The sequence below is a fragment of the Sciurus carolinensis genome, chromosome 7 (genome assembly GCF_902686445.1).
Source record: "Sciurus carolinensis chromosome 7, mSciCar1.2, whole genome shotgun sequence".
In the NCBI taxonomy this organism is placed as follows: domain Eukaryota; kingdom Metazoa; phylum Chordata; class Mammalia; order Rodentia; family Sciuridae; genus Sciurus; species Sciurus carolinensis.
Genome location: NC_062219.1, coordinates 103,954,119 through 103,976,537, shown reverse-complemented (window position 1 = coordinate 103,976,537; position 22,419 = coordinate 103,954,119). Strand labels below are relative to the sequence as shown.

Genomic DNA, 22,419 nt, shown 5'->3' with positions numbered 1-22,419 from the left:
GAATTTGTTGTTATATATCTGTTCACGTGCACAATATAATTTGGCCAATATCATTCCCCAGTATTTTCTCTTTCCCTCCCCTCTTCCCTCTCCCTGGTCCCTTTTCTCTACCCTGCTGATCTCCATTTTTCTTCTCTAGCTTTCACATATGAAAGAAAACATATTACTCTTGACTTTCTGAATTTGGCTTATTTCACTACACATATGTTCTCACATTCCATCCATTTTCTTTCAAGTACCATAATGTCATTCTTCTTTATGATTTAATAAAACTCCATTGTGTATAAATAACATATTTTCTTTATCCGTTAGTTCATATGCTTTTTGTTAGTTCATTTTGTGGTACTGAGGATTGACCCAAGGGCACTCTACCACTGAACTACAACCCCAGTGTTTTTAATTTTTAATTTTGAGACAGGGTCTTGCTACATATCCCAGGCTGGTCTTGAATATGAAATTGTCCTGCCTTAGCCTCCCAAGTCACTAAAATATACTATCATACCCAGCTGTTCACAGTTTTTTTTAAAACAATGTATTGTTCTAATTTGAAATATACCTTCCCAATTTGCCTTTTATATGGTCTAACTAGTCTTCTATAATATTAATATTTATAACAAAATTTTCTATTTTGTTGGAGTATAGATTTTCAAAATAACTTCTAATTATGTTTTGTATTTCAGTGGTGTCTGTCATGATATTTCCTTTTTCATCACGAATTTTAGTAATTTGAGTTTTCTCTCTCCTCTTCATTAGTGTGGCTAAGGGTTTATCAATTTTGTTTATTTTTTTCAGAGAACCAACTTTTTGTTAATTTTTCCAATTGTTTCTTTTGTTTCAATTTCATTGATTTCAGCTCTGATTTTATTTCCTGTCTTCTACTACATTTGATGTTGATATATTCTTCTTTTTCTAGGGCTATGAGAAAATTACTCTGCCTTTGACATAAAAAAGGATTTTTCTTACATTTAGGTAATAGATACAGCTGTCCTCGCCTGTCCTTACCCATCAATTTCACAAACAAAAAGAGTGTTGCCCTTGCTTGGTCATTTCTAAAAAATATGTAGCATAATCCCAGGGAATGGATAATCCATTAGGCCAAAAAGGAGATCTCCATTTTTATTCTCTCACTCCCTACAAGCATAGAGAGAGGGTCATGGAGGTAACTCCCTATAATCTGCCCTCTAATCTAGAAAGACTAAAATAGGTGAACCAGTTGAGTGCTGTGGTACACACCCATAATCCCAGTGACCAGGAAGGCTAAGGCAGGAGGATCATAAGTTCAAGGAGAGCCTCAGCTACTTAGGAAGACCCTGTCTCATAATGAAATATGAAAAGGATTGGGGATGTAGCTCAATGATAAAACCCCATGGGTTCAATCCTTAGTACCAAAATTAATAAATAAATAAAATAAAATTGTTGACCCAGACCAACTAGCTCTCCCGTGAGCACTAGGGCAAGTTTGCGTCTTCACTTCCCTGTTGTATCAGTCTTACATGCCTTGGGTTAGGAAGTACCCAGTGTTGTGTGTGTTCTTAAAGGTAAGGAAGGAAAAATAAGCAAAAGGAAAAGTTGTCCAACCCCTTCATAACTTATACAAGAAGATTTAGTGGCATGACACATCACTGCTCATGAGCAATTATCCTTTGACTTGAAACCAAATCCTATACCCAGTAATGATGACTTTGCAAGTCATTGTCCTGTACATAAAATATTTATACCACAGAGTGTCCAGTTAAAATCAAGACTCCAATGGTTCTGGATCCTCTTATTAAAATATTTTAAAATCTTCCTCACCTTTTTACTAATACTACCAATGTATAATCAAATCTGGAAAATACCATGTTGCTGTATATTTTTTAGTCCTTTATTTTCTATTAATTGTGTTAAGAGCTTTGAGTTCTCCTAGTGAAGTAGTCAATTGGATTTTTTTCTTAACCAAATTAACTTTGAAATATATTTGTGTAGGCAATCCCATTAAATCTTATTTTGCAATTCTAAGTTAGTAAAAAACAGTAAAAATATTTCAAGATGGAAAAACTATTTTTAGATGCCATTCTTCTTTCATTCTGGTTAGAGAACATGACTCTTAGTTTAAGAAAACATCCTCCTTTGCTCTGAAATTATGTATGCCTAGACCATTGTCCATACCCTTACTCCAGTCAGGGCTTCCTGGCCAATTCTGGCAATGAGAGTACTCCCTCATCACAGTAGCTACTTCAGGAATCCAAACAACTTATGACTCAAATGGGGCCAAGGTCAATCCTTCGCCATTTGCTCAAGTGTTTCATTCAGTTATTCATGAAACAAATATTTCTCCAAAGCCTACTATGAGTCTAGACAATATCCTGAGGCATCGAAAATTTTTTATAAACAGAAAATGAAATGGGAAAATTTGTGCCCCCATGATGTATATCTATTTTGCTAGGAGAGGCAGTGGAATAAATATAATAAATAAAATAAATGTAATAAATAATGTTAAAAGATAAGGGTTAAAAAAGAAGGGTGTGTTAGCTACTTATCACTGTGACAAAAATAACTGTCCAGAACAACTCAGAGGAGGAAAGATTTGTTTTGGCTCCCAGTTTCAGAGGTCTGATTCCATGGCTCCATGGACTCTCAGGCGTATGGTGAGGCAGAACATCATAAAGGAAGAGCATGGCAGAGGAAAGCTGCTCAGTTCATGCGCTGGGAAGCAGAGAGAGAGGTAGGGGGGCTGGGAGAAGAGCAAATCCTTCCAGGGCAGGCACCCAGTGACCTGTTTCCTCCAGCAATGTTCTACTTGCCTATTGTTTTTACCACCTCCCAGGAATTCCATTCCAATTATTAATCCATTAAATGCATTAACCCACTGATGAGATCAAAGCTCTCATATCTGATCATTGCCTAAAATCCCCTCCTCTTAACCTTGCTTCATTGGGGACCATGCTTTCCCCAATGAGCTTTTTGAGGGTTATTCTGGATCCAAACCATAACAAAGAGGAGAGTGCCAAAGTTTGCCCAGAGGTCAAGTGGCTCTGGATAGGTAATCTTTTTATCGGGAGCAATAGGGCCCCCTTTCTGCTTCCTGAGGGAAGAATTTGCTTGACAGTGAAGTCAACTCAGGGAAAAGCAGAACCAAGAGCTGCAGAGAAACAAAGTCTTAATGCTTTCATTGGAGCACCTGGACTCAGCTGTGCCTCAAGGTTTTTCAGTTATATGAGGCAATAAATGTCCTTATTTTTGTTTGAATTGGGCTTTCTGTCACTTACAACCAAAAAAGACCTGACTAATGTCAACGTTTTCAAGTATATATAGAAACCTGAAGTACCTTACAATGTGTTTCTAAGTGGGGTTCCTGCTGTACTTGGATTATTGAATAGCTAGAACTCATTTCTAATTAGCAATATACATTTACATGTAAACACTTAAAATTAAAAGACCTTAGAAACAGCATGCTCACTTAGACGTGTTTTTAAAAGTTTCTTAAAGTGTGGGTTCTGCTATTAGTTTAAGGGGCACTTTCTTATAGATGGTTCCAATATCACTCTTGTTCAAATTAATGAGATTTTAGAAGGAAGTTTCTATCACCATACACAGAACAGTTGTATGTTTTACCTTTTTGAAGCATTATTGAATGAAACAGAGAAAATGTTTTGCTTTATTTTTGTTAGTGATGCTGGATATGTTGTGGATGATATAGAGCCAAGAACCAACATTCATGCACTCTAGGGAGAACTAGTCATTCCATTCCTGGATGTCTTCCCATGCTGAGCTACACTAAATTTACATTCACTAGTGTTAACCCTCTAATCATGATCTGCTACAACATGCCAGCTGACCAAAACTCCAATGATGTACTGAAGCTTGTTAAATTTTAACATTCAGAAAGTTTTAAATTTTCCTCATACTCCATTCCTTCATTCGTTAAATCTTCCTTCCTTCCCAGCCCTAAATGACAACAAAATAGCATAAAAACAAACAAAACAACAATGGCTCTACTGTTCGAACCTGTGTCCCTGTACACATATATCACAGGTAGTTGAGCAGAACCCACCAGGATGAACCAAGCATTTGACAAAGAGAGAACAAGCGTCTCACCTTGGATACCTTAAAAATATAAGAAATAGACAACTACTTGGACTTAGTAAAAGTAGGCTAATATAAATCTGCCATCTCAGTCATTCCTGGAAGAGCCAACTGATAAAGAGAGGAGAGTCAAAGACCTCCTCAGAGATAGGAATGAGCCATAAGCCTGAGTGAGCTGGCCACAGCCTTTATCTCTCCTTCCTACAGAGAAGGTGTGAGGCTACCTTTTTCCACATAAGCAAAGAAAGAGGGTTTTGTAAGTATCATCATGGAACTTCCTATAAGCAGAGGAGATTGATTTTTTACCAGATTAAATGCCTGCATATGAAGCATATTTTCTAGGTTGTTCATACCTCTGAACAGGGGAAAGAATTAGCATATGTACAGGACAGTGAAACAGATGATGCGTAGAACATCTGTGGTGGGGAAGGATTTGTAAGAACTTCCAGTGATCAAGTGGATTCTAGGGAAGGTAGGCTGACCAGAACCAACTTTCTGGTACCCCACCCAAGACCAACCCCAAGGTGGATGCTAAGGGGATTGCAAACCCTGGTGGGTTTTCCACATTGGGAAAGATCTATCAGGCTCCAATGATCTCATGCAGACATCTTAAGACACAGAATCAACAGTCAGTCAGTGTTATCCAGAAAGGTAGCAATGCCCAAAAGAGGACACACTGCACAGGTAAGTGAAAAGCTTGTTAAATTTCTTGCCTCTCCAACCTATCAACAGCAAGAGGATGTACAACGAGAAGGTTGGGAGGAAGACTGAAACAGCAGACTGTAACCCTACCACTCCAAGCACCTCCAGGTAGCCCCTTGGGGGAAGAAAGGAATGTTAAATGAATAGGAGACTGAAGGTTTAAATTGGATTAGTTAGGAATGACCTTTTTAAAATGGGAAGGCAAATGAAAAGGTGCCTGCCCAAGGTGTTATTAAAGGATGAGAAATAACATTCATTATCAACAAATATATGGAAAAAAGGACAACATCTCCAGCAATTAGAGAAATGCAAAAACTACACTGAGATTCCATCTCACTCCTGTCATAATGACAATCATCAAGAATAAAGCCACAGTAAATGTTGGTGAGGATACGGGGGAAAAGGTACACTCATACACTCTGGTGGGGCTGCAAATTGGTGGAACCACTCTAGAAAGCAGTAATGAGATTTCTCAGAAAACTTGGAATAGAACCACTATTTGACCCAGTCATCCCACTCCTAGGTTTATACCTAGAGGACTTAACATGAGCATACTAAAGTGACAGCCACATCAATGTTTAAAACAGCTCAATTTAGAATAGTTAGACACTATGGAACCAACCTAGGTGCCCTTCAGTAGATGAATGGATAAAGAAACTGTGATACACACACACACACACACACACACACACACACACACACACATGCACACATACACACAATGGAATATTACTCAGCCTTAAAGAAGAATGAAATTATGGCATTTGCACCCAAATGGATGGAACTGGAGAATATTATGCTAAGCAAAATAAGTCAATCCTAAAGAACCAAAGGTCGATTTTTTTCTCTGATATGCAGGGGTGAGGGTCAGGAGAATAGGGGTACTTTAGACTAAAGAGGGGAGTAAAGGGAAGGGAAGGGACGTGGGGATAGGAATGATAGTAGAATGAATCAGACATTGTATCCTATGAGCATATATGATTACATGACCTGTGTAACTCTATATCATGTACAATCAGACAAATGAGAAGTTATACTCCACTTATGCATGAGTGCTAAACTGCATTCTACTGTCATGTACAACTAATTAGAACAAATAAAAGCAAAGTGAAAAAAAAAAAGAATATCAATGAAGCTGGGCATGGTGGTGCACTTTTATCTCAGCAGCTCAGGAAACTGAGGCAGGAGGCTCAAGGCTAGTCCTGGCAAGTAAATGATGAGATGCTATCTCAAAATTCAAAATTAATTAATTAATTAAAAGGCTGGGGATGTACCTCAGTGTTAGACTGCTTGCCAAGAATGTGCAATGCCCTGAGTTCAATTCCTAGTACTGCAAAAACTAAACAGATAAATTAAATTTGTAAGAGAAAGGGCTAGGGATGTTGCTCAGTGGTAGAACAACTCTGGGTTCAACATCCTGTAACACACAAAAAGAAATGAAGAAGGAGGAGGAGGAGAAAAAGAAGAAGAGGAAAAAGAAGGAAGAGGAGGAGGAGGAGGAGGAGAAGAAGAAGAAGAAGAAGGAGGAGGAGGAGGAAGAGGAGGAGGAGGAGGAGGAGAAGGAGGAGGAGGAGGAGGAGGAGGAGAAGGAGAAGAAGAAGAACAAGAAGGAGGAGGGGGGGGAGGAGGGAGAGGAGGAGGAGGATGAAGATAGTGACCAAAGAAAAACAGTCTGTTCATCTGGAATGTCTGCACCTCCCAAACATCCCTAAACATGTACCACTTCCATTTGTGTAGCCTTGCATTTGCTTAACACACCCTATCATGTTTCCCAAGAAATCCCAAGTAATATTTTGTAGTGATAAAAGGTAGGGGAAGGCATAAAACCTTTTCAATACCAAACTGAGGAAACCCGCAATCCCTAGAGAGGAAGGAGGAAAGCCATAATACATACTGGAAAATTTGATTGCATATAGCCTCTGGATAAAGAGAGATTTAAAACTTCTGGGAGGCATCAAAATTTTAAATTTGGGGTCCAATTAGAGCAAACATTTTCAGCAATCTTTAAATCTCTGCTGATAATTGATAAGAGTTTTCTATGTTCCAATCTCTGTACCAGGAACTTAACGGGCATTTTCATTTGCCTTATCCCACATATGTTTTATTCAGCCTAAATGACAAGTGATTTCAACTTTATACTCCAGCCTATATAACAGTAAATATCGTACCATATAGAACCATTTCTGCCTATGAGCTTCAGTCAACTTGAAATTTCAGAGCTTGAATTGTAAGTCAAAAGCTTAAGATTTTATTTGAAGTAACTTAGAGGGTACCTGTGGGTTTTGTCTGCCCAGTAACACTTTTCTTCTGGAACTATCTTTCTTTCCGTGAGGTGATTCCCAGAACATACCCTCACGTGAGTACACAAACACACACGTGCATGCACACACAGGTGCATACACCCCACACCTCCTGGTCCTTGCAAGACAGAGTCACATCTTCTCACATGGTCCTGCTTTTCTGGGCCTTGAAGGGTGGTAAAGGAGTGAGAAGGTGATTTGAGCAAAGAGCCAGGTATAGTCCTAAGTCTTCAAGGCAATCAAGCAAGACTTTGTGAGACTTTCCCTGGTTATTTTTTTTAAAGAAGAAAAGAGAAGTTCATGTGAAACCAGGAGACGCCACTGGCCCCAGAGAAGAAGCAAGGAGTGGGAGAGAGCACGGCCACTGCATGCAGAGGCACCCAGAGGCGAGAGTGAGTCCTCGTCGCATTAGGAGCCCTGGAGGCACTCATGTCAAGGCTGATTGCCTCCCTGCCCATCCTGCGGCTCACTTATACGAGTGTGGATTTTATCTATTTATTTATTATTTTAGTCTAAGGTTGTTTGCACTGTTCCTTAAAACCAAAAAAAAAAAAAAAAAAAAAAAATTTACAAGTAATAAAGCTACATATAAAAAGTGCCACTTTGAAGCTATGGTTTACATTTTGTTCCAAGGGAATAACAGACAGAAAAGAGAAGCAATGGACAAGAAGAAATAGGTAAAGAGCCGGGGTGAGGGGAGACAATGTGGATGGAGAAGAGACAGGACTGGAAATGATGGATAAAATGACAAAGAAGCAGAGATCTCAAAATGGATTGTTGATAAAGAGAACTCTTATGAAATGAAAGCTGGCCCCAGAAAGTTTCACCCTAGATCAAAGATGATATGTTATAGAAAACATTCTGGACTTATTTAAAGGTCTTGGAAATGAAGAATCATGCAAAGAGAAGCCCTGGCTCTTCAAAAGAATCTACACAGCACGGTTGAAAGGTTGTCCTAGGAGAGTTTTTCTTAAACATAATTCTTGACAGTGGAATTTTTTTTTTCTGTTTTGTTTTGCTTTTTTGTTTTTGGTACTGGGGCTTTATTCCAGGAGCACTCTACAAGCAAGCTGCGTTCCCTGCCTTTGTAATTTTTAAAATTTTGAGACAGGGTCTTTACTAAGTTGCTCGAGCCAATCTTAAATTTGTGATCCTCCTCCCTCAGCACCCTGAATAGCTGGGATTAAAGATGTGAACCACTCTGCCCCACTTCAGAACTCTTTTTTTCTAATGAAATATTACTTAGAACACAAAAACAATGGAAATAAAAGCAGTGAACAGATTACTTGAGCATTTTAAGCCTTGAATGCTTGACCCCCCAAATACCTCAGCTGGTGGAACCATGAAAGGCCGCCCAGGAAGCATTTGGGTTCCAAGGAGCACAATTTGAAAATCACTAACCAGGAACACACTTCTACACACAGCCTACTCCATGTCCACTGTAGTAGGCGTCACCACAGCCTTGTTTTCTTCACCAACCACAATAATAGAATATAGCACAGTGTTCCCAAAAACTGTGGAATTGACATACAGATACCTGGTACTTACAGAAAGAAAACAACCCATGTCTAAACTCGCTTCTTTAGATGGTTTTATTTTTTCTTATTTATTCCTACTAAATTCTTATGATCATAACAATTGCACTGGTGTTTTCCTCAATCATTCCCCACATACTAGCTTTTCTCGGAAATTCCCATCTATATTTAATGTCTATATCTTATAATTTCTTGAAAAGGACAAAGACAGAAGTCCAGTCAAGGCCGTAAGACTGCTTTTCTCCTAAGAAACTGTCAGCCAAATTTCTCAGGAAGGAACTAGAAATGAAATGAGAGACATTGATAAATTTCCCTGCTGAACAATCAATAAAAGTCCCACCATCCTGCTCAGACTCCCACTGTGGAAGCAAGAGCCATAATTACATTGTCAAAAATTCAAGTTACCCAGGCTGACAGCAACCCCTTTGAAAAGTGACAAGTGATTGGCACTCCATTCGGGGCGGTGAAGCTGGATTGGCAGATGGGGCAGCCAAGGCAAAAGGCAAGGGTGAAATTTCCTTATTGACTACAACCACCCAAACCCCAGACCTTTACTCTGGAGGAAACCTGCAACCATTTCATCATATAACATATCAAAGTGAGCAGGTGACAAAGCTTACTAAATAATCTGAACTCCACCCAAGATTCAGAACATCCCCTCTCCTTATCTGCTCCTAAACAAACAGAAAAAAAAAGAAAGACAGCAGTGTATGGAGGAGGAGGGTATGTGGTGCAGGTCTTCTATACACAAGTGTGTGAAAGTTTCATGCATTGTAGAAAGACATGAAATGTGCTTTCAACTCCAGCTTTCTTTGTGACAACTGAACTGCGAAGCCTATTTGCTTAGCAGTTTAATCTATGATAAAAATCAGCTAGAGCAGAAGGGTTACAAAGGGCAACGATGAAGAACACAAAGGGAGGGAGAGGGCGGGGACAGTATTACCAAAGGAATAGTTAAATTAGAATCCCTCAGTGGCCTTACTGCTAGATATTATGAATCAAGGTTGCAAAGGGCCTGATTTACTGGGTAGTGCCCTACTTCTGAGTATGTGAGGGCCCAGGCAAGTGGTTTCCAAGAACTTGGTTGTAACCATGCCCAGGGATGGTGGTTGTCCTGTGCTGAAAAGCAGCTGCACCCTGAGAGATTAAAATCTAAAGGTGTTCGCTGGGTGGTGGGAACAGAACAGAAGGTGCCTGGGAATGTTGTTGACTCACAATCTCCAAGGCTAAATCCTCTCCCAGTCTGATGAGGAGATAGGCACAAAAATTAATAAGGACAAAAATTGGTAGGCAGGAGAGGCCCTATGCCAAATTTTGAAAGAAAAGCCTCTGCCCCTCAATATTTCCTCACCCCTAAAAGAAAATATGATATATTTGGCACTGGGTACTCTATGCTTTTAGAGAAAGGAAAAGGAAAAGAACATAATCAAAATTGTAATAACTAACAATGCTTGTAAGTTATTGTGTGCCAGACATTCGACAACACTTCACGAGTAGTAAGCAAAATGTGGGGACTGTGTTTTCTGGATTCATAGAGATCAATTTGTCCTAGGTCATAAGCTGATAAGCAATGAAACTAAACCAATTTCCAATTCCACAACTGTCAACTACTAAAATCAGTGCATTTCCAAGTGCAGTTAAAGGGCCATCTTCATCAAACCACATGTACGTTCTATTGAAATGCACATTCCTGGGCTCCACCCCAGGCCCACTAAAAACAGACTCTGGGGATGACACCTGGAAATCTAGTTCATACACTCTCCCCAGAAGAGTCTTTTATGCACCTAATAATGGTGAATTATACTATTCTAGGAAGTAGGGTGGATGTTGGGTCATTAGGGACTTTCTGGGTACAAAGCAGTGAATCAAGTTGCTCACTCTTTTGCATATTTGACAGCAAAAGAAAATTAGTTTTTCTCTAAAGCCTCAGTGTCATCAGACCCACCTTTGGCCCTGGAAAAAATCCAGGGACATTATGCAAAGATTTTAACCATGATATACCACCAAGCTGGAGGGCGAATCTGTTTGAGACCTCAGGTGGTAAGGATGAGGTGGCAGGAGAGAATTGATGAGTGGCAGAGGTGTCTGGAATTCTCTGATGGATACATCAGTATACACCTCATACTAATGGCCAAGCTCTTTTCTACATAATATTTTCTTCAAATGAATGAGGTGGGACAGCATCACACAGAGAGGAAGTAACTTGATTTCACTTGTGTTCAATGTACAAGCTCCATGTTTCACGTGAGATCCTGGACACCCCTTGAGGGAAGGGCTTTGGGGAAGTAGTTGAACCATTGCTGATGGCAGCTTAATCTGAAAACATAAGTGGAGAGGAAAGGTAGGGGGTGGGAAGAAGAGGAAAAGGAGGAAGAAGGAGAATAAAGAAGAGGAAATAGGACAAGAGGAGGAAGAGGATAAAGATGAAAATGAGAGAAGCAGAGGGAAAGGAGGTCTCATTCTCCATACCCAGTAGCATCACACAGCTGGAGATGAAACATTTTTTTTTAACTTTCAAAATTCTCAAAACATATTAGACTCATCTACTTTGCTTGAGTTTCATCATATTGACTGTAAGCATTGGCACAGGGGATTTCCTTAAATTGACATTTGCTTAATCACAAAGACTTGTAAGCACGTAAAGGTAGATTTATGTAAATTTCCCATTTCTATACATCAATTTCTATAGCCAGAACATTTACTGGACAGAGCCCTATTTCATTTCCTCTGGTCAACTACCTCACTCACCATGCAGAGCAAGAGTTCCATTCCTCACAGCCAGGAACTTGACTCCATAGGGAAAGAAGGGTGTAGAGTGGGAACTCCCATAGAGTTTGATCTCAGCTTTGCCTTGGAAGGGCTTGTCCTTGGATCCAATGCGGAGTTCTCCACCATCAGAAACAAGGATGGAGTGGGCCCTGAGCTCTATAGGTCCTAGATCCATAAAAATCAGCTTGCCCCCTAGTGGACAAAGAGAAAATGGTCAGTCCTGGGAGGGTATGTCTCACCCATTTTTGACAGTTCCAATGTCTGATGAAATCCCCTTCGTTTATATACTTCTTTTGGAACTTAGACTTATTTTATTTTGCAATCTCTTCTAGAAGTATATTAGGGTATATCAGATACCCAAGGATAGAAACACTGTATTATTAAGCCAGTTCAGGTTAGGCATTACTAGTCTCTAAAGCTTCACTTGTAATATTTTTCAAGACAATAATCTAAACATACAAATATTTTGGACTGGTTAAAAAAAAGGATTAGAAGACCACTAACTTTACCATTTAGCAAAGATAAAAGCAGCTTATAAAATTAAGCTTATAAAAATTGAGAAACAAGTGTAAAAGAAATAAGGAGAGCAGAAATGTGCCAAAATCATAAAAATTTCAATAAAAGGAAGTATGATTAGGGAAAACACCATGCCATTTGTGGTATTTTTAACTGGTTGGCATCCATTATACTTTCTTTTGATGATAGACACTAATTTCCTTGAGGGTTCTGCTTCCATTGAATAGATTTGAGGGTCACTGCCAATCAAGACTTCTTCTCCTACATAGCTTGTAGGAATGTGAAGCAAAGGGGAAGACAGGAAATGCTTAGATCTTAATTTCAGTGGTGGTATTCTAAGGGGCCTTGGAAGAGCTCCTGCTTCTGAGAGCCCCCATCCATCACCTCCCCATCCATCACCTCCCCATCCCTATGCCCTGATTCCTGTTCATTTCTATATCTACTTTCCAGACTGATTTCCATTGATTCGGTAGACTACCCAATACCTTCCCAATTCTCCTTTTTAAAAAGAGAATTCAATTTCTGTTATCTACAACCAATAACTTAACTGATTCAGATACCATTCTGCTTTAATGCTCCAGTTATCTGTAACATAGGAATATAATTTTAAGATAGAACTCTTAGATTGTGAGAGTAAATAATTAAATATCAAAAAGATACTTTCATCTCTATAATATCTTTCTTCAGAAGGATTTACAATATTTACATTTCACAAACAATTTTCTCAATAATTTTGAAATAATTAAAGCCTCACATGTAAACACTTTAACATGAATGAGCTATTAAATCTGTCTTCCTGCTAAAAGTGGTTTGCAAAAAGGACTGAACTATGCTACTCTGTAGTGAAGTGGTCAAAGTTGTGACTATGTCAGAAACACCAGAGATCCTCTTTTCCAAACCCTATAACAGCTTCCCATCTTATTCAGAATAATTCAAAGTCCTTAACATGGAGCTTCGAAAGGCCGCTCTGGATTTGCCACCCGACTCTGATATCTCTCCAACATCATCTTTTTGAAATGTACCCTTTCTTTCAACTGCTCTGCTATGGTTTTAGTATAGTTCACCCCCCCAATTCATGCTGGGATTTATACCCCAAAGTTTTATATTAATGGTATTAAGAGACTGGAAACTTGACCATACTATGTTTAGAAGTGGGGCCATTGGGAAGTGATTAGATTGGATTAGATTAGGTCATTTGGATGAAACCCTGGTGATTGAATCCTAGATGCATATAAGAAGAAGGAGAGAGACCACACAGAGATATGTTCCTGTCACATACTGTTTGTAATTCCAGCCGGTAAAATTGTGAGTCAAAATAAGTCTTTTTTCTTTATAAAGTAACCTGCATCCAGTATTGCATTATAGTAATAAAAATCTCACTACTACATACTCCAAATATATTGGCCTGCCTGTTGGTTTTCAAAAGACCTCAAATCCTATGCCTATGATCTTCCTTTATTTAGTATGTTCTCTCATTAAATTGGAATGTGTCTCATTCCCTCTTCTTTCTGTTCAAAAGTTGACTCACTGAAGTCTTTTATTCTATATAAAATAGAATGCCCTCACCCTTTATGAAATGTATTTTCCTTCATACTATATGACATCACAACATATATTTACATGTTTATTTTCTTCCCTCTCTCTACTAGAATTCATGCTTCATCAGGACATTTGTTTATTTTGTTCACTTCTAAGTTCCTAATCTAGAACAGCAACTGGTAGGTAATTGACACTCATTACATAATTGCTGGGTGAGTCAATATACAGTTGTATCTTCTTAGAATCTGATGTAAATACCTGAATTTCTTTACATATGAACACATGCATATACTCTCACTCCTACTTTCTCAGAGAAGATGTTATTATTGCATTTAATCTATAAGGTGATTCATTGTCTCAATAAGTTAAAGGTAGGCAAAGGATGTGGAGAGAGCAAGGAATTAGAAATGGCTCAAAGGTCAGTCTCCACTGTTACAGGGAAGATCTTAGTAAGCAGCTATAGACAACAAAGACCCTAACCTGCTAAATTTAGTCCTAAACCCAGAGTGCCAAATTATTGAGTTGAATCATTGCTGCTGTCCAGAAATAACAACTGGAAGTAATTAATCACACACTGAAGGAATGAGAGGGAGAGAAGGAAAAGGCTAAGATGCCTTTCGTTATTATTTTTAACCTCCATCTTAGTGCAGAGATAATGATTAATAAATGTTTGACCAATAGTCAAATGCAGAGGCCACTTCTTCCCTGACCTTCTGTTCTAAACTTTTCTTGAGTTTTTCTTGCCTTTCTTCATCAAGACTTTCAGTCTTTCCTCCCAGAGCCCAAGTCACACACCATCAGTAATAGGCACAAGATATTTATTTGGACTACACCCCTTGTGACTCTTCCTGTTCAGCCACAATTTAAAATGACAGATCCCATACAATTTCTCCATCTGTAAGAAGTTCATGGGAAGAAGTTCTCTTTCAAATAATTATGGTGAAAATTATTAAAATAATACTTGTAGGTCCTTGATCTAGGGTCTGATAGTTACTGGATACTTAACGAAATGGTGTCTGCCACCACCACACTCATCATCTCCACTACCTGGGCAATTGCTACTGCCTGTTCACGTCTGCAGTTGCCGCGTAACTTAAGCACTGGTAGACCAGCAATTTCAAACATCTCACTGCTGCTAGTCCTGACTTTGCTTTTGGACTTTGTTACATACATCACACTATAAGGTAGGTAAATGAGAAATAAGGGACCCTCTTCTGTCAGTCTATAGACTCATGCTGGAGTAATTGTACTCTGATCACCAGATATCCATTAGAACCACTAGCAATTTTGACTTTAATTTTCCCTTTCATTATCATTGCATCTAGAAATGCAGTAATAAACATGAATTCCACTGAGAACAAGGAAGAAGAAACATGACTTGTGCTATGGTTCACATATTTATGTTAACTAGAACTTTTCCTACATAGTCACATTTCATTAACATAATAACTAATTATGTTCAAGGGCTAGACCATGGATTTGCATGACTGGACTCTCCATGTGAAACAGTCAGGAAATTCAAAATGACCTTGATGAGTAAGTGACAAAGGCTGGGTACAGACTCTGAGTTCTTGTCCTGACTCTGAGCGACTCTCAATAAATCTCTGGGCTTCAGATTACCCAGGGGCAGTCCGTTTTCTCATTGGCAAAGTGGATGGTAGAGTCATGCATTCACTGAAGCTCCTCCCAACTCTACTTACCACCAAATGAAACTGTGCTCTCCAGACACCAACTGTGCTCCAGTGAACTCGGAATTTCACTTGAGAAAGATTTATGTATGGTCAGCAATTCAAATAATACTACAGGAAAACAAGGTCACTAACTGTGATCAGGCATCCACCAATGTACCAAAACTCTTTAGATATTTTGTCTGCGATGACCTTCCAAACAAGCCTGCAAGATCAACCTCCCATTGTTATTTTTGCAAAGCAGGACGTGGGCTTGGAGAAAAACAGCTCACACCTCATCCAGCCCAGAAGAGGCATAACCAAGCATTAGAACCCAAGGCCACCTAAGAGAAAAGCTCATATTTTACCCATTTCCACAAACTCTCCCTGGTAGTTTTTAATTAATTAGGTTAAGAAAAAACATGTGTTAACCTAAGAAAGTTTGCCTATGGCTTGTTTGTATATATATATTTTTAATTTTGTTAATGGAGATATACCTCACCTCATTCCAAACAGGATTTGAAGCAGATTATAAGGATTAGTGGGCAAATGAATAAGCCTGGACTTTGTCCCTTGTACCAGTAAGCAAAATATTAAATACATTGAAACAAATTGTAGAAATTTTGAAATATGGGCTCAACCCAAAGGAAAGGAATGGTTTGTGCTGTTGAGAGTGTTATAAGCTGGACTAATTAATACAAACATCACTGACTCCTGCCAAAAAGCATCCCTTCCCCACTTAATCAGTGGCAAATACAAATGTGTTTAGGTATGTTAAGAGGAGAGACTGATGAGGAATTCAGCCTTTTTTTTTTTTTTGCCTAATCTAATGATAAATGAAAAACAGAGTGAAATCTTCTCTATGTAAAAATAAAGTTTATATTTACTCCAGATCTTCACCAAGACCTCAAGATTTCTATCCTCACGCTTTATTACCTTACAATAAATACAGAGTGGCCGGTTTCACAGGACAGTAACTTGAGAATGGGAGTACAGTGGGAGGACTTTATCTCTCTACTTTATAGAGCTCGACCCCATTTCTGAAAGTTAAAATAAAGAGCAGGGCTGAGACCAGCCTTTGACTATGACCCTTAAATTGTTTGCTATGACTTTCATGAAAGCTGACTACATCCCACAAGTGACCTTGGGTAATTTTATAAAAATCAATCAACCATCATTATTGTTACTTCCCCTCTAAAACAAGAAAATGAACATAACTTTTTACATGTAATCACTTCTTTCCATTAAACATCTCATTTATTTCTTTTAAAGGGAAGTAAAAGAGACTTTTAACAGCTAGCTAATGTTTGCAAGGCACATCAAAACCTATTTTTGGCTAACCCTACAATTAACCATCCTCTGTAATGACCACAAAATAATTTGTTGTGTATTTTTTTAAGAAAACAAATATATAGTTCTATTTTCCCTTCACAGAGAAAAATTAGAGCATTAGTATTTTACCATATAATAATACTCTTCAAAAGAGCTGGCTATCCCTGCTGTCTTCAATTCTTTTCCTTCATTCTCTTCTGAACCCTCCCCACTCAGGCCTTTGCCAGAGCTCTCTACCAAAACTGTTCCTGTCAAGGTCACAACCATGCTGAGAAATCCAGCCCTCACCTCTCCCAAGTGGCCAGCAGCCTGTGAGACACTGGGTACTTCTTCTTTCCTAGAACTCCTTCCTCTCACTTGCCCAGCATACATCCTCTTAGTTTTCCTCCCAACTCCCAGGCATCTCCTCAGTCCCTTCCATCTGATTTCTCTGATCATCCCAACCACCAACATTTGATGTATCCCAAGACAATCTGGATACTTATCAGACTGTGTACACCACCTTGGTTGTCCCATCCTGCCTCAAAATTTTAAACATCATCATGTGCTACTTGCTGATGTCTCCCAAATTTATATCTTCAAGCCAGACTGCTACCCTTAGCTCAAGATTTGGATACCCAGCATCTCTACTTGAAGGTCTTACAAGCTTCTTTGCTTGGCACATCCAAAACCAACCCCCGCATCTGGCCTCACAGAGCATGCCATAGTCTTAACATCTCCATGAATGGCTTACTCCAATCTGTTGCTCATTCTGAAAACTGTAGAGTCAACTTTCACTCCTGCCCCACCACCAAACCTCAGGAAATCTGATGCATTCTACCTTCAAATACTCCCATGATCTTTTCACCATCACCATACATCCTCCTGAGGTCTAAGATACTTTCATCTCATCCCTGGATTATTGTATCAACCTCTTAACTTTAGCCCTTACCTTGCCTCAAGGTCAGCTGTCAAAACAGCACTCAGTGTGGCTGGTTTTCTTTTTAATGGAAACCATATCGCCTATCTCTGCTCAAAATTCTCCAATGACTCAGAGTCAAAGCCATCAATGTTGTCCCTCTTTGGCCCAGTCTCCCTCTACTCTACCCTATGCTCACAGTACCCCTGTGCACACTGACCTTGCTCCCCTGCCTCACAGCAATGACCCTTGCCGTGTGCAAATTCTCCTATACACCCCAATGTGTATTCTCTACTTACTGCATTTTGCCCTGTGGTACTAAGCAAATTCAACAAAAACATAATTCACTTGTATTACTTCATTACAGAAGAACTTTCCATAAGAGGAAGATTTAGATCTCTTTTGTTCATAGTCATAGCCCCTGTACCTAGAAATGTGCCTGGCATGTGGGGAATGTGGTTCATCATATTTTTCAAATGAATATTTTTATTTTATAAATATTTTTCAAATAAATGTGAGTCAATACTATATAAATGAATAAGGTCTCCTAGATAGGGCATGTGGAATGAGAACAGAGTTAAGAGGGAGACACTATCAAAGACCCACATTTAGAGATTAGATTGAGAAGAAGTAGCCATGATTCTTGAGAGTGAGTCAAAGATTAGATAAATTAGAAGAAGACTTGAAAGTCTGCAGAGACACAGGTTCTAGGAAAAGTTTCAAGGGATGTGAAACTGGTAATGAGTGTCAAACCCTAAATGTCATTTTTAGAAGGATCAAGGTAGAGCCAGAGGCAGCAGGCTGGGTGAGGAGATAGTGTCAGGTGGTAAGATGAACCCAGGGAGAGCGTTCCCATCAATTCCATTGCAAGCAGTGGGAAGGTGGGAAGTGAGTGGAGGGAAGACCAGGCAGAGAACCCCAACTAATTAAGTGATCTGTATCAGAAGACTAGATATTTCATTTACTCAAAGTTGGAACTACCTGAATTTTGAGAGAGAAACTCTACAATTTATTTACCTACATTGACTAACGACCATTTAGATTTTCTTCTTAAAAATTTTAGCAGCCTATATTTCATTACTGTTCAATTTTTAAATCATCACATGATGATGAGAGAAGCCTGGGAAATTCCCTTCCCCTGGAGAATTAGAGATGATCTCCATCCTGGACGGACAGATATAGTCCTGCCTTCATAATGAGTCTAGCTGAGTGATCTGGACAAAGCTGGGGTTCATCACTGTACCCTGCTGCTGCATGCTGTAGTGGTGGGAGCCAGAAGGAGACAAGGAAGAGCAGGAGAGCAACACTGAGGAAGTCAGCCACATCCAAAAGCCTGCATTGTGATGGGGATGCACAGTTTCCTTTGTTGGCAAGATCCGGATTAGACTTGTGCCTGATGCACTGGAGCAGAGCCTGGCAAGCCTTCGAGGTGGGCTTGTCCCCAGCCAGAGAGGCGGAAAATCAATTTGGCTGGCAAACGAGAGCCCCCAAGAGCTCAGTCCACGCTCCATAATCCTATCCACTAGCAGCTCAGGAAATAGATGCCTGAGCTCTCACATATTCATGGGGGATGTGAGGCATAAATCAGGCTTTAAGGATTGGGGGCAAAGGGAATGGACGCTCTGACTGGGTACTAATTAATCAAGCACAGAACACCTAAACCAAGCAACCTGGGATGAATCCACACACATGGGCAGGCAAAGGCTGCTGCTGCTGTGTTTCCCATTTGCTTTTCATTTCAATTAAAATAGATATCGGACGAATGTTTCCCCTTTAGCTGATGCTGCTTATGCATCCCCCTGTTCTTCCTTTAATTAAAAAACATGCTTATTGCAATACTTGCCAGAATCACTTTAACGGTATTTTAATTGTAATGTCTCTGCCTGATTAAAAAAAGAAAATATGAACTAGAAAGTGTTTGCAAAAATGTTCTCAGGATACAGGAAAAGAATCATACACCTCCCAGAATGAATGCCACATACTAATTCCTTAATTAGTCTGGTACTGAAGTCAAATGGGCAATGTACAAGTAAAAAATATATTTGAAATAAATATATCTGACTTAGAGCCACAAACAATAGCAGTTGGGAGAAATAGTTATCGTCAGTTCAGAATTCCCCAGCAGGACAGAGAACCACATTCAACTAAAAATGCTATGCCCAGGATAAGCCCATTCAATGGGGTCAACTTAGTTGCCACTGTTCTTTGCAAAGAGTCACATAGCCCTTAGGAAAAAAGTAAGTAGGGGAGGTTAATTGCCTTCCAGTTCTGACAATTCTACAAGATTCCTTTTATTGTTTCAGGCTAGAAGTTCCCCAACTGGAGCATTTCTCAGAATCACCTAGTAATCTTAAAATGCAGATTGGGTAGCATCACCCCCAGAGCAGGTTTGCTGTGGGGCCCAATAATTTGCATTTCACACAAGTTCCTAGATGATGCTGATGCTGTGGATTGGGGACAACGCACTGAGAACTAAAAGTACTCACATGCTGCTACAGGCAAATTAAGTGAATGCTGTACGTTCTGGGTACCCATAGTCTCATGATGTTTACTGTCATCTAAAACAGCCTGAGAAGTACAAGTATGGAATTACAGATTAATTCTCAATCATTTAACCAACATTTACTGTTCATTTCCAGTCCCTCTGTCAGCTGTAGAAGTGAACATGTGAAAACACCAATCTCTACTTCCAGAAGCTCATAGTGAAGTTGAACAGCTCCCAGTACATGAAAACACCCAAATTTTAGAAAACTGGCCTGTTTTATGGATAGCAGAAAAGATGAAAGTTACAATTCAGATTTTACTTTTTCTTCAAAATATAAAACACATTATTAGCCTTATAAGTGAATTAAATCTATACCAGCTATAAGATATGAATATATTTGTAGAAGAAAAACTATACAGAAATATTTAAAGGAACTCAAACATTGAGATACAAATAAACTCATTTGTCATTATACCTACTGTTATCAATTACTACTACACTAAACTTTGATTTCCTTTCTACTTACAGAAACTCATTATATTCTTTTATCAACAAAGCTTCTTGTATTTAAGTGCTCAAGGCCCTCAGCTATTCCATGGGCTTCTAAAAAGTCACTTAAGACTTCAGAGAGAAAACTACTTCTAAAGAGAAACAAAGAAGACAAAAAACAAAGCAAACAAACAAAAAAACTGTCTTTCCCCCAAAGTCTGTACCAAACAGATAAAAATCTCCCTAGCTACCAAATTCATTCAAATAATCTTCTTCCTTCTCTTTATGGAAGTTCCTTTAGCATTGATCCAATCACATTTCTGACCAGCCTACTATTTGATACATTTCTCTGAGCAATCTGTTTTTTAATAGGTTCCAAATATAATTACCCTCTGAATATTGTACATATGATTTGGCTATGCCATAAAAGTATTCTAAATGAAAGATGAGTTATTTCTTCCAATAATATAAAAATTGAGAATATCTCCTACCTTTATCTGGCCTCAGGAATATTATACAGTGCATGAGAAACAATAGTAATGAAAGCTCAGTCTTCAATATATTTTCATCTGCACAAGAATCCCAGATACAAAAGTATCCCAGATTTCCAGTTCCATTCCAAGTCTGGATAAATAGATCTAGGGGCCATTAATCAATAAATGAGGTGGAGAGGTAAGGAGAAACCAAGTCATGAAAGACTCTGTGAGTCATATTATGGTTAGACTTGAACTTACAGGCTAATGGAAAGCCAATGAAGGGTTTTAAGTAAGGAAGTTTGAAACGTTTATCTTTCATTACTGAAAATATTATAGCTGTTGTGCTAGGAAGGGACTGGTCTCTTTTGGTAGCATTTTTCATATTACAATATCCACATTGTCAAGACATAAAACTGTAAATTGTTAAATATCTATCTATCTGTCTGTCTGCCTATGTACTGAAAGCATGTCCTTTCTCACAGCAATGGCTTATCTTTCATTTAAGGCTAATCAAGTGTGTCTGGGACTGTTCTCTGGAGGTAAATAATGTAAGTCATTGTCTGATTGGGAAAAATAAGGGGTTTCAGAGCCAAGTGTCCCCCACATTAAAAAGCCTTTGTCTCTGATCTCCTGATATACAAATAGTAAATGAAATTGGTCGCTGTCTGGACTGATCCACTAACATTTGAGGATACCAGGAAGGACTCTGATTATAGAGAAATTCACAACTAACATTAATCAGTCTCTTCAGGTCAGAAACTCTTTCATTAGTTCATCATTCAATAATTATTTGAGTATCTATTACATGCATGGGGACATAATAGTGCTGGTGACATAAAGGTAAGCCAAAACAGATCTGGCTCCTGCTTTCCTAAGCTGTGTTAGTCAACTTTTCATCACTGTGATCAAAATACCTGACAAGAACAACTTGAAGGAGGGACAGTTCATTTTGGCTCATGGTTTCAGAGGTTCAGTCCATAGTCAGTCAACTCCATCACTCTGGGCCCAAAGTGAGCAGCACTTCATGGCAGAAAGTTGTATCAGAGGAGTGCTGATCTGTGAATGATAGCAAGAACCAAGAGCTCTGTGTGGGGGGAGGGCACAGAGAAGATGCCCCCTTCCAGTGCAGGTCCCCAGTGACCCACCTCCTCCAGCCACCCCACCTGCTTACAGTTACCACCCAGTCAATCCATTCAAACTAAGATGGACTGATCAGGTTACAGCTCTCCCAATCTAATCATTTCATCTTTGAATATTCTTGCATTAATGCAAGAGCTTTGTGGGGCATCACATATCCAAAATATAACATAAGCTTATAACCTAGATCTCTATAAACTTCCCCAAAGATAGGAGGAAGATAAAAAAAAACTTCAATATTATATTTGTGAAAAATCAAATATAACAGTAATTCAAGTTCTTATCCAAGTGAAAATTCTATCAATGGTCCATTTAACTATGCAGACAGAGTCCCCCCATAAAATAAGTAATGCCAACCAAAAAAAGTCTGGCACACAAACACAAATGAGGTAGATCAGTTGAGGGACAGACTTCAAAACCACTCAGATGAGCTCTTCCTGATGCTGACTTCACTAAGCTTCCCCTTTGGGGAAGACACAACGCCTCTTAAGCACCATGTTTGCAAACAG

General features: G+C 39.0%; 1 protein-coding gene across 12 annotated transcripts in view; it reads right to left on the bottom strand.

The window, feature by feature from the left end:
- Nucleotides 1-22,419, bottom strand: part of Pkhd1 (PKHD1 ciliary IPT domain containing fibrocystin/polyductin) — a 463,263-nt gene that overhangs the window by 313,619 nt on the left and 127,225 nt on the right. For all 12 annotated transcript variants that reach the window (XR_007109414.1, XR_007109413.1, XR_007109415.1 and 9 more), the window contains one exon: nt 11,351-11,563. Coding sequence is in view for 9 of the 12 variants with exons in the window: in XM_047557741.1 (XP_047413697.1) it covers nt 11,351-11,563 (213 nt within the window). In the remaining 3 variants the exon portion in view is untranslated. The remainder of the gene's footprint in view (nt 1-11,350; nt 11,564-22,419) is intronic.